Here is a 13,414-nt window from a genome sequence, read left to right on the forward strand (position 1 = left end):
GCACTGACACACTAGCCTGGACCAAGAAGCCTGGCTGTGTCACTGCTCCTGTGCCGATTAGGATAGTAATGGCTCATGTGTACAGTTGTAACCAGCGCCCAGGGGCGTTACTAGAAGCCTGAGGAGTAGAGAAGGAGGATTCACACCATTCACTGGGGGATTTTTCACCCCAGAGACTGCACCAGGAACATTTTCAAAAACACACCCGGGAAGGAATTTAGTTAATCTATTGAACTGTGCCAGTGATTTGGGGGGTAGGTCAATGGATATAAATTTGCTTTAAGGGTATACTTTACTTAGCAATCCCAGGCACAAATACATGGGCTCAAGACTGAGAATCACTGTTTGTTTGTAGTCTAATGCCCCCGTTCTGCGGACAGAAAAACAAGTTCTTATTTATTAGCTGATCACATATGCATAAAAATGCTCAATTGGCAGTACACCTCCCTGTGTAAATGGGGAATGTGCTGCCAATATAATGCAAATTGTTCAAACTACGCACATTTACATGAAAGATCTTTTCTCCTCATTGCAGCATTCATCAAAGGCTTATAAATTGAATATCAGCTGCAGATCTCTGTGTAAACACATGTGCGGCCGATAACAATGTATGGTAATGGTTACACAAACAACATGGCGATCGTGTGGCCAAGCCGATCATAGCCGATCACCAAGGGATGCTTTGTAATCGGCTTGTTGTCAAAGGACCTGGAGAACCCCTTTAGGATATCAGTAGTAGTGGTTCTGTATAGCAAAGTTTTATTTTTGTTGTTTTTTGTATGCAGATTTTGCTAACTAGAATTTTTTTTTACCTTTACTGTTGCAGTTCGTGTTTGCTTTGTAAGTGACCTGGAGCGAGGGCTGAAAATCCAGGCTGCAAGGTTTAACATAGATGGTAGCTCTGAGGTAGGTTTCTTTACCTGGATTTCCCTTAAAAGGGGTACTCCGGCCCTGCAGTATATCGTACCTCTGTCCCGCGGACGCTTCCTGGTCTGAGCTGCAGCTTGAGACGTGACGTCTCAAGGCAGCTCTGCCGTTCAGTGGTCGTAGCGGAGTCCCGCCTCGGACTCTGAATGGCAGAGCTACCTTGAGACATCACGTCTCAAACCGCAGCTCAGACCAGGAAGCGGACGCAGTACGGGGGGCGATCCGGGAGCCGCCACTGGAACCGGGGAGGTAAGTCACCGCCGGCTTCTATTTCAACCCCCTCCCCGGCCGTACACAGATTATACTGCAGGGCCGGAGTACCCCTTTAAATGTCCGTTGTCACTTTGAAAATTTTTTGACTTGTCAAAAGTTTTGATCGATAAGATTGTGTGTTTGCACTTCTACCAATTGTTAGATGGAGCCAGAAGCACATGGCTAAGCACTTCATTACCCTCTCGCTGCCTATTTAATTCTCGCTGCACCAGACAGTCTTCATTGTAAAGCTGGCCATACACCACCAATAACTGATGGCCAAACAATCACTTGACCATCAGTTACTTCTTCCGACCAGTCCTGTCCTCCCCATACACAGGAACATTTTTTTTTTTGGGGGGGGGGGGAGTGATAAGCCGCCGCAAGAGAGCTCTTATCTCTGCCAATGAACTGTCAGGAGAGTCCCATACACGGTACATTGACAACTGACCCCGCTACAAGCGGGTATGGCTATCTAAAGTATATTGGGACCTGAAGTCTATGCCTGAGGGTAAAGCGTTTAGCCAACTCCCTACCAATCAAAATGTGATATGTCTGAAGTTTTCAAAAGTTACAAGGACACTTTAAGCCACAGCACATATAATTAACTCCCATGATAGTTACATCACTTTTTTCCCCTCAGCGCCCTGCACCTCCTCCTGATGTAGATTACCCCCTGGATGGACAGAAGATTCTCCATGTTAAAGGAGCTATCAGGTTTGCATTTACAAAGTTGTTGCAGTATAAAGTTTTTCATGTTATGAAGATGTAGAAAGGAGGATTTATGCATAAATAGTGGGTTTTAAGCATTGGATGTACACATACTAGAATATATACAGATGTGTACAATAAGACTTGGTTCCACTTGAGGAAATAGTTTTTGTTCACTTTTAAGTGTTAGGTCCATTTGTAATCTTTGACATGTTTAGATTGCTTTGAATGCACTGGTGAATTATAGCTGGGAAAAGCATGTGGCTGCACACTTCTCTTCCTCACCAACTGCCCATCAGACTGAATATGGGAGTTGGGCTCCATAGACTCATAATGGAGCCTGACCCTTACTTATCAGTCCAATTAATTAGCCTGCCAGGGAGTAAAGCTTGCAGCTGTGCACTTTCCCTGGCTGTAGTTCTCTATCGCAGTGTGTCTTAGGGTACTATTACACCAACAGATCTGACGACAGATTATCTGCCAAAGATTTGAAGCCAAACCCAGGAGTGGATTTGAAAAGAGAAGAAATCCAGTCTTCCCTTTATGACCTGTTGTCTGTTTATAGTCTGTTCCTGGGTTTGGCTTCAAATCTTTGGCAGATAATCTGTCGTCAGATCTGTTGGTGTAATAGTACCCTTAAAGGGTTATGTAGGCTTAGGGAAACATGGCTGCTTTCTTCCAGAAACAGTACCACTCTTGTCCTTAGTTTGGTTGTGGTTCTGCAGTGATACCTCTCCAAAAGCCCACCTCTTTGAGAAGACCAAACCCTTATCCAGATTAGATGTTGTGTGACAGATTTTCAGATTCCTTATGCATGCTGGCCATTTTGACCACCCCAATAGAAGACCACTGTTCAATACAATTTGGGTTTTTTGTAAGTGAAAAATAAACTACTACTATACTCAATGTTCCATAATGTGCTGTTTTCATTTGCAGAGACTCTGTGGTTGAGTTGCTATTTGAGCAAGACAATGAAGAGAAATCTGTTGCCACTTTAATACTGGACTCGCTTGTACAGGTAACACAATTTTCAATCTCCATCTAAAAATGTTTTTACAACTTGGTAAGTAATCTTGATTAATAAATAAAATGTCTTGTTCTGTGCATAAAGCTCCCATGAAGACCTATGTGTCTCTTTGGTTACTTTTACATCTTTAGGCTATGTTCACACTATGTATCTGTGCGGCTGTATTTTTTATGCGGCTGGAAATGTGCGGCTGAAACTACGGCCGTGGGAAAAAATAGACATGCGGCTGAAAACATACGGTCATTTATTTAGAAATCTGGTTCAACTAAAAAATAACAAAATCTTTAGAAAGTGATGCAAACACCTCTGGATGCATCTGGGAAAGCAGGGAAACAGTTTACATGAATCGCTATTACCGGGGTTTGCGATCCTCTGCAGTAATGCCGATGCCTCTCATGGTTAATATATTTAAATAATAAAACACATTTTCGTTGTAATAAAGTCCCTTTCGTTGTTCAATAATTAAATTTAAACGAATCCATTATTGTGCAATTAAATATACTCTTAAAATAAATATATATAAATAAATGTATATTTATATATATATATTTATTTTTTGACAGTATATTTAATTGCACAATAATGGATTCGTTTAAATTAAATAATTGAACAACGAAACTGATTTTATTACAACGAAAATGTGTTTTATTAATTAAATATTAATTAGTACAGGAAGCTCCATTAAGCCGTTAATTCATATTGCCGGCAATAGAGCATTCTGTACTAATCATCACTTTACTTTAATGAAAACATCAAATGTTTCTTCTAATTATGTTATCACAATAGCATTATTAGAAGAAACATTTTAAATTATATGTGCGCTCAGCTGATTGGCTGATCTGCTCAGCGCAAATATAAACAGCCGGTCTGCAGCACAGTGACTTCATTGTGCTGCGGACCAGCGAAGAGGACACATCGGGGTGAGTATAAAGCTCTCCCCACCCCCTCCCCAGCACTGCACCCCTCCCAGCAAGGAAGGGGGGGGGGTCACTTAACCCCTTCCTTGCTGGGATGGGTGCAGTCTGACATCAGTCTGGCCCCCAAGGGGTTAAGGGGGATGCAATACATCCTCCCTTAACCCCTTGGGGGCCAGACTGTAAGCAGCGATCTGTAAAGATGCTGCATACTGTAAGGAGCACAACACCGCTCACAATGATGGGTGTTGTGCTCCTGTTTGTGTGTTTTTTGTGTGTTTCTCCCTTTTTGTTTTTCAGATATCGGTATCCTGTGGATTACGTCGGATTCGGTGGACTACGTCGATGACCAGCGTTTGTTTGGTGTTTTTTTTTTTTTTATAAAATGGTCAATGAGGGGTGTTGGGGTGTTTTTATTTGAATAAAAAAAAAATTTCACTTGTGTGTTGTCTTTATTTCTTTACTTTATAGACTTAGTAGTGGAAGCCGTCTAATAGACGGAATCCATTACTAAGTTGGGGCCTAGTGTTAGCCGGTATAAAATGGCTAACACTAACCCCCCATTATTACCCCAGTACCCAATGCCACCAGGGGTACTGGGAAGAGCCGGGTGCCAGTGGTCCCGGAGCGTCAAAATTGGTGCTCCTGGATCGGGCGGCAGCAGGCTGGTAAGATTTAGGCTGGGGAGGGCCTAAACCAATGGCTCTTCCCACCCTGGTGTTACCAGGCTGCTGTCGTTTGGTTTTTAACCCGGCTGGTTATAAAAATAGGGGGGACCCTATGCGTTTTTTTTTTAAATATTTATTTATTTAAAAAAAACACATAGGGTCCCCCCTATTTTCATAACCAGCCGGGTTAAAAACCAAACGACAGCAGCCTGGTAACACCAGGGTGGGAAGAGCCATTGTTTTAGGCCCTCCCCAGCCTAAATCTTACCAGCCTGCTGCCGCCCAGTCCAGGAGCGCCAATTTTGACGCTCCGGGACCACTGGCACCCGGCTCTTCCCAGTACCCCTGGTGGCATTGGGTACTGGGCTAATAATGGGGGGTTAGTGTTAGCCATTTTATACCGGCTAACACTAGGCCCCGACTTAGTAATGGATTCCGTCTATTAGACGGCTTCCACTACTAAGTCTATAAAGTAAAGAAATAAAGACAACACACAAGTGAAAAAAATTTTTTATTCAAATAAAAACACCCCTCATTGACAATTTTATTAAAAAAAAAACACCAAACAAACGCTGGTCATCGACGTAGTCCACCGAATCCGACGTAATCCACAGGATTCCGATGTAATCCACAGGATTCCGATATCTGAAAAACAAAAAGGGAGAAACACACAAAAAACACACAAACAGGAGCACAACACCCATCATTGTGAGCAATGTTGTGCACCTTACAGTATGCAGCATCTTTACAGATCGCTGCTTACAGTCTGGCCCCCAAGGGGTTAAGGGAGGATGTATTGCATCCCCCTTAACCCCTTGGGGGCCAGACTCATGTCAGACTGCACCCATCCCAGCAAGGAAGGGGTTAAGTGACCCCCCTTCCTTGCTGGGAGGGGTGCAGTGCAGGGGAGGGGGTGGGGAGATCTGTATACTCACCCCGATGTTGTCTCTTCGCTGGTCCGCAGCACAATGGAGTCACTGTACTGCGGACCGGCTCTTTCTATGTGCGCTCAGCCGATCAGCCAATCAGCTGAGCGCACATATAATTCAAAATGTTTCTTCTAATAATGCTATTGTGATAACATAATTAGAAGGAACATTTGATGTTTTAATTAAAGTAAAGTGATGATTAGTACAGAATGCTCTATTGCCGGCAATATGAATTAACGGCTTACTGGAGCATCCTGTACTAATTAATATTTAATTAATAAAACACATTTTCGTTGTAATAAAATCTGTTTCGTTGTTCAATAATTTAATTTAAACGAATCCATCATTGTGCAATTAAATATACTGTCAAAAAATAAATATATATATATATATATATATATATATATATATATATATATAAAAATATACATTTATTTATATATTTATTTTAACAGTATATTGAACAACGAAAGGGACTTTATTACAAAGAAAATGTGTTTTATTAATTTAATATATTAACTATTAGAGGCATCGGCATTCGGCATCATTGCCGGCTATTTTTGAAGTACTCCGTACGGACCGCCTGTCAATCCACGGCCGTGAATTTGCACATTTCCAGCCGCAAACAATGGTCTTGTTCATTTTTTACGGGTCCGTTTACGATAGGGCTGTGAATTCATACATAGTGTGCACTGTGCAGCCGTATATCGTATACTTTCCAGCGTACGCATGAACCGGAAAAATCCGGCCGATTTACCGCCTGCAATACAGCCGCACAGATACATAGTGTGAACCTAGCCTTATAGTTACATACTGCAAACACACCCTGCATAGTCTGGTCCCCCAAAATGTTTGTTAGCAAGAAAAGGACTGGTGGAGACAAATAGGTCTGCATTGGTGGTATAGACCCAGATCAGCTAGCTTTTAAAAAGGTTGGGCAGTCTTTCTCTTTTGCTGATCATAGGGTATCTCTTTATTGTAAGCCTTGTGGTAGGTTGTGACTCTCGGAAGTCCAAGCTGTTACCATAATGAACATATAGTATGACACGGGGTTGAATTAGAATGACCCATGGTTAAATAATTTTTGTAGAAAGAATAATGGGAATGAGTATGATCTTTTCTTCTTGTGTGCTTAGTGCCCTATCGATACAAGGAAACAACTGTCAGAAAACATTGTGGTCATCGGAGGTACAGCAATGCTGCCAGGATTTCTTCACCGCTTAATGGCAGAGATCCGATCCCTTGTAGAAAAGCCAAAATATAAAGAAGCCCTCGCCACCAAGACCTTCAGGGTTCACAATCCACCTGCAAAGCCAAACTCTGTGGGCTGGCTTGGAGGTAATATATAAGTTATTGCATATATAGGACTGTACTACTTACCATTGCCTTCTGGTCCTTTGGAAACCAGCTTTTGACCAATCACTGGCTACAGTGGTGATACCAGTGAGTAAGCTATGTGATTGATGTCATTAGTGTTTGGCTACAATGATCACATGTTGGTACATCCTTGTAACCTGGGCTGTCTGTGGAGTGCCCACAAGACGTTCAGTCTACCATGTGCAATGGATTGCTATTCTTATGTGTTAAGATGTGGAATTAATTATCAATCCCTCTACCCATCCAGGAGCAATATTTGGAGCTCTGCAGGATATTCTTGGCAGCCGCTCAGTCTCTAAAGAATATTATAACCAGACCGGACGTATTCCTGACTGGTGCTGCCTTAACAATCCCCCTCTGGAAATGATGTTTGATGTTGGAAAGTCGGCACCACCGATGATGAAACGTGCCTTCTCCACCGAAAAATGAAGACATTGGACCACAAAACTGCAGTTTTTAGCAAGGACTAAACTAAATGTGCAAAAATGCTGATATTTATTATAACCTTCAAAGCTAAAAAGACCCCGTGTATATTTGTATTAAATATTTTGCCTTGTTTTCACAGCATTACTCTAGGTAGCTCTATTCCATTATGTATTATGATGTGACATTACTTACATTAATCATTCCTTTATGTAAGCACTGATTGTACAGTGGATCTATTGGTTATATGGGAAAGGCAGCCATTTTGTATTCTTAGTATCTTACCTAGAGGGCTCCACTGAGGTACAGCCTTTATGTTTATGATGTACTGATTTCTAGTTGAGTATTGATGTGTACAGTAAGTGGTTGCCTTTACCCATAAGAGAGGTCCATTTTAAAATGCACTTGTCACACAATCCCTAGCAACTAAGAAACTGAGGGTAAAATAATTGTATCCCTCTACGGGATAGATACATGCAAGTACATGCACCTGCTTAGAGGAAAACACTAATGTGGTAGTGCATTGTTATAGTTAATATGTTGGTATTGTTATAGTTAATATCTAGTGATCGTATAGGCTTAAGACACTATTCCCCAACCTGTGACTCTCCAACTGTTGCAAAACTGCAGTTCCCTGCAACTTGTGACTTTTGGAGAACTACATTTCCCATCATACCCCTATAGCCTTTAGTTTTCAGGGCATGATGGAATTTGTAGCTACTGAGCAGCCATAGGCTAGGGAACACTGTTCCAGGGGGACCTGTTAGATTAGGTTTGGACATTTGGGTGGCAGTTCAGCACTTTGCCCAGATTTGTATGACCACATTGTACTCCTTAAACCCTCTGCCTAATGTATGTGGACAATAAACAGCCTGACAGAAATGATAATTTTAGTGGAAGAATTTCACTTTCCTTATCAAGTTGAAGCTGGAAACACGCACTGCAGTTTTTGTGCTAAAACAAAAAGTGGATTCAAATGTGAGAAAAAATATAAAGTAAGACTTGTACTTTTTACTGTTGGCTCCTCCTCTGGTTTGGGCACAAAAACTGCAGTGGCAGTTTCCAAGCATAAGAGAAATAAAAACTAACAGGACATTGGCGTTTGCATTAAATTTTAGAGTATGTTCACATGTACTTAAAGGGGTTATCCAGCGCTACAAAAACATGGCCACTTTCTTCCAGAGACAGCACCACTCTTGTCTCCAGCTTGGATGGGGTTTTGCTGCTTAGTTCCATTGAAGTGAAAGGAGCTTAATTGCAAACCGAACCTGAACTGGAGACAAGAGTCGTGTTGTCTCTGAAAGAAAGTGGCCATGTTTTTGTAGCACTGGACAACCCCTTTAATCTGCTGTGGATTTCAGCTACCTATTTATATGGATTAAGGCCATGTTCACACACTGTATTTTACCAATAAACAACGGATGTTGTTGCAGGTTGTTTAATGACACCGATCATTTACATTACAATGTATGGGACCATGGCTGTAGTGTATACACTACGGCCATGGTTCTCTATGGCCGTACAAAATAATTGACAGGTCTGTTTTATACGGCCACTACTCTGTGAACAGCGGCCGTACAAGATATACTCACAGTGTAAAGTACAGCTCCTGGATGTACTTTCCATTGTGGTCTATGGCAAATTAAAATGCAGGCACACCTGAATGTGCCCATATTCCAATTCAAATAAAGTGGCCGATACTGCAGTATCCGACACGTGAACATCTCAGACATCGGCTGTTGTTTGACACGGCCACGGACGTTGTTCTTGCCATGTGTGAACATGGCCTAAATCTGCAAGGAGTGTGTACATTCTCACCATATTTGTATGGGTTTAATGTGAATACTCCGGTTTCCTCATACTCTCCAAAACCTTCTGATAGGTGAATTTGGAGTGTGTACTCCAATAGGGTCCATTCTGAGTAATGAAAAGCTATCTAAGTGTTGTGGAATAAGTTAGTGCTATATAATTAAAGAAGTTAAATTTGCAGCATTAAATCAGTGCGCACACTTTTTTTTTTTTTTTTTTTTTAGTTTTTTTTATCAGATTTGAAATCAGTTTTCCTTGTACATCATATATAAACAGATCATTTAATGCACAGGGCATAAATGCACATTATACAGTTATATATGAACAATATAATTAACAAGCTCCTTTGAGCAATCGATCTGTCCATAGTTATTGTTTTTCCATTTTCTTCCTTGCTTCACGCACACAGTATATGAGCAACAAGTCCCCATAAAGACATATCTGACATTAACAGTTTCCTATCAGCAAATACAGATAAAAAACATCATCAAACAAACACAATACAACTTAACAGTTCAGCTATGTCTCAGTATATATATAGGTTCTAGATTTCTCTGACACATTCACTTTTCTACAGCATATTGCCTTACAATTGTAAGGGTATGATAGATGGCCAGTTAAAACTATTTAGGAAAGTTTGCATGGGATTTCTGCAGATTTGCAAAAGGATAGCTGCAATTCACGACACTCGCATAATATGTGCATGAGATTTGCATCAAGTAAAGAGCATCTAGGGCATGGGTCTCTAGCTATACTACATTTCCCATTATGCCTGGAGAGCCAAATCCAAAGCTTTGGCTGTCCAGGCATGATGGAAATTGTAGTAATTTGTAACAACTGGAGGGTCTGAATTTGACACCTGTGCTCTAGGAGCTGACAAAGGTACCTGAGCATTATATCGCATTATGGAAATCACAGGGTTTCCCAATGATTGGACCCCTGAGATCTGACACTTATCCTATGGACAAGGGAAAAGGATATTTAAAATGTCTGTGTATTCTCTCCCAGTTCTGTGTCACATGAGTTAGACAACCCCATAATGTAAGTCTGTGGAGCCATCTGACTTGCAGGGAGAGAGGCATGTCTCTCATTGTGTGGCAGGTGACAAATATTAAAATATTGCACAAACAGTGTTCCGCTTCTGTGAATTAGAGAAGGTGTACCAGAGTTGTACAGATATAAGCACAGTACCCAGGTAAAATATTTAAACCGTGTTTGGGTACACCTCATTAATCAGAAAACTAAATCACAGTAAGGGGTGCAACTAGACTTAAATTTAACCTTTAATTTCTTACCTTAAAATATTACCCCACAAAAAACATAGATCAACATACATAATACATATAAGTGTAGCCCCTGTATTGCATATACACTTTATCAACCATTCATTGTAAATTTACTGCCTATTTATGTTTCCAGCAGTTTTGTATACACTATGGCTGTCACAAATTTCCAATGATATCAAGGTGGGGTTGCCTCTCCAAGGCAGGGACCGTCTGACCCTATTATCCCCTGTAACAATGTATGTAAGGGAAACTACCCCTGCTCGCACAGGGTGGAGCGGGGCACTCGCCCTAATAAGGGTGACCTCTACCCTGATCTACCTTTTGGTGCAGACCCTAATGCACCCTAAAAACACCAAGGCAGGTCCCTTACCTTCGATGCGTTTCCTCCTTCCTTAGGGAAGTGGGGTGCAGTAAAGGATGGGGGAGCAGTTTGATTAACATTGGGCTAAACGGCTGCTGCATTGGCAGAAAGCCGTGTTGCACTATCTTGCACAGTGTGTGTCTGGTAGCAGTTGCTGCCGACAGGTTGTCGGCAGCCACTGCTACCAGACACTGTGGAAGATAGAGTGCAACACGGCTTTCTGCCACTGTCTATAATGAGCTGAGACCCTCTGTGACATTAAGGCCTTTCAGGGCATAACAGGAGGGTCGAGTGTGGGATCACCCTTGTCAGGGAATATATACAGCTTTGTAAGGCAGGGTCTGGTGTAAGGTGTAAACAGGGAAAGTCATCAACTTTTTAAAATATATTTATGTATTTATTTTGCAGTTCAATAGATTTTAGTGAAGCTGGTGTGACCAATTTAGTTAAGGCAAAGGTCATGCATTTGTAGTAGTTTGTATGTTATGAATTTTATACCATTATAATAAAGGTTACATTTTAGATAATATAACCTGCAGAGGTTTCCTATTTTGGCCTACCCTTCTCCAATATGTGACAACTGGACTGTTATGATGATTTGTACAAAGTCTGAAAAGACCAACCCCAAGTGTATGCCCCAACTATGGACAAATATGTATATGTTGCAGTGAAATGATAGAATTCAGGGATTTGATCAAATCCCGGGAAATGATGAAATGGCCAAGCCCTACCATCATTTCCCTGAAGAAAGTCAGTGATTTGAGCAAATCACTGACCCCTTTAAGGGAAATGATGGAATAAACGAGTCAGGAGTCAACTGGGACCGGAGGCGGACAGAGGAGCAGATCCGGGAGCAGGAGGCAACATCAAACAGCACACGGGACCGGAGGCAGATGGGAGGCAGCATCACACAGCACATGGGACCAAAGGCAGACAGGGGAGCAGAGCTGGGAGCAGGAGGCAGCATCAAACAGCACACGGGACCGGAGGCAGCATCACACAGCACATGGGACCAAAGGCAGACGGGAGCAGGAGGCAGCATCACACAGCACATGGGACCAAAGGCAGATGGGAGCAGGAGGCAGCATCACACAGCACATGGGACCAAAGGCAGATGGGAGCAGGAGGCAGCATCACACAGCACATGGGACCAAAGGCAGACAGGGGAGCAGAGCTGGGAGCAGGAGGCAGCATCAAACAGCACACAGGACCGGAGGCAGCATCACACAGCACATGGGACCAAAGGCAGACGGGAGCAGGAGGCAGCATCACACAGCACATGGGACCAAAGGCAGACAGGGGAGCAGAGCCGGGAGCAGGAGGCAGCATCAAACAGCACACGGGACCGGAGGCAGATAGGAGGCAGCATCACACAGCACATGGGACCAAAGGCAGACGGGAGCAGGAGGCAGCATCACACAGCACATGGGACCAAAGGCAGATGGGAGCAGGAGGCAGCATCACACAGCACATGGGACCAAAGGCAGATGGGAGCAGGAGGCAGCATCACACAGCACATGGGACCAAAGGCAGACAGGGGAGCAGAGCTGGGAGCAGGAGGCAGCATCAAACAGCACACAGGACCGGAGGCAGCATCACACAGCACATGGGACCAAAGGCAGACGGGAGCAGGAGGCAGCATCACACAGCACATGGGACCAAAGGCAGACGGGAGCAGGAGGCAGCATCACACAGCACATGGGACCAAAGGCAGACAGGGGAGCAGAGCCGGGAGCAGGAGGCAGCATCAAACAGCACACGGGACCGGAGGCAGATAGGAGGCAGCATCACACAGCACATGGGACCAAAGGCAGACGGGAGCAGAGCCGGGAGCAGGAGGCAGCATCAAACAACACACAGGACGGGAGGCGGACAGGGGAACAGAGCCGGGAGCAGAGTTGGGAGGAGGAGGCAGCATCAAACAGCACTCAGGACTGGAGGCGGACAGGGGAGCCGAGCTGGGAGCAGGAGGCAACAGCACTCAGGACTGGAGGCGGACAGGGGAGCAGAGCTGGGAGCAGGAGGTATCATCACACAGGACTTGAGGCGGACAGGGGAGCAGAGCTGGGAACAGGAGGCATCATCACACAGAACTGGTGGCAGACAGGGGAGCAGAGCTGGGAGCACGAGGCAGCATCACACGGCAGACAGGGGAGCAGAGTCGGGAGCACGAGGCAGCATCACACAGCACACAGGACCGGAGGCAGACAGGGGAGCAGAGTCGGGAGCAGGACGTATCATCACACAGCACACAGGACCGGAGGCAGACAGGGGAGCAGAGCCGGCAGCAGGAGGTATCATCACACAGCACAAAGGACCGGAGGCAGACAGGGGAGCAGAGCCGGGAGCAGGAGGTATCATCACACAGCACACAGGACCGGAGGCAGACAGGGGAGCAGAGCCGGGAGCAGGAGGTATCATCACACAGCAGACAGAGGAGCAGAGCCGGGAGGAGGAGGTATCATCACACAGCACACAGCAAGTGGGGAGGAGGAGGTATGTTGCAGGGGAAATGATAGAATTCCTTCCCATCATTTCCCTGAAAGTGGTCACGTATTTGCTCAAATGACTGATTTTCTTCAGGGAAATGATGGTAGGGCTTGGCCATTTCATCATTTCCCGGGATTTGATCAAATCCCTGATTCTATCATTTCACTGCAACATATACATTGTACATAATTATCAAATTATATGACTATACCAGGACCAGATATCACCACCATACAGTGA

General features: G+C 43.9%; 1 protein-coding gene across 7 annotated transcripts in view; it reads left to right on the forward strand.

The window, feature by feature from the left end:
• Window positions 1-8,116, forward strand: part of ACTR10 (actin related protein 10) — a 464,033-nt gene extending 455,917 nt beyond the window's left edge. For all 7 annotated transcript variants that reach the window (XM_069950794.1, XM_069950796.1, XM_069950795.1 and 4 more), the window contains 5 exons: window positions 827-906; window positions 1,823-1,896; window positions 2,827-2,908; window positions 6,565-6,766; window positions 7,053-8,116. In XM_069950794.1, coding sequence (XP_069806895.1) covers window positions 827-906; window positions 1,823-1,896; window positions 2,827-2,908; window positions 6,565-6,766; window positions 7,053-7,234 — 620 coding nt within the window. In that variant the 3' untranslated portion in view covers window positions 7,235-8,116. The remainder of the gene's footprint in view (window positions 1-826; window positions 907-1,822; window positions 1,897-2,826; window positions 2,909-6,564; window positions 6,767-7,052) is intronic.
• The last annotated feature ends 5,298 nt before the right edge of the window (window positions 8,117-13,414 follow it).

This window comes from Dendropsophus ebraccatus, chromosome 13 (genome assembly GCF_027789765.1).
Source record: "Dendropsophus ebraccatus isolate aDenEbr1 chromosome 13, aDenEbr1.pat, whole genome shotgun sequence".
NCBI lineage: Eukaryota > Metazoa > Chordata > Amphibia > Anura > Hylidae > Dendropsophus > Dendropsophus ebraccatus.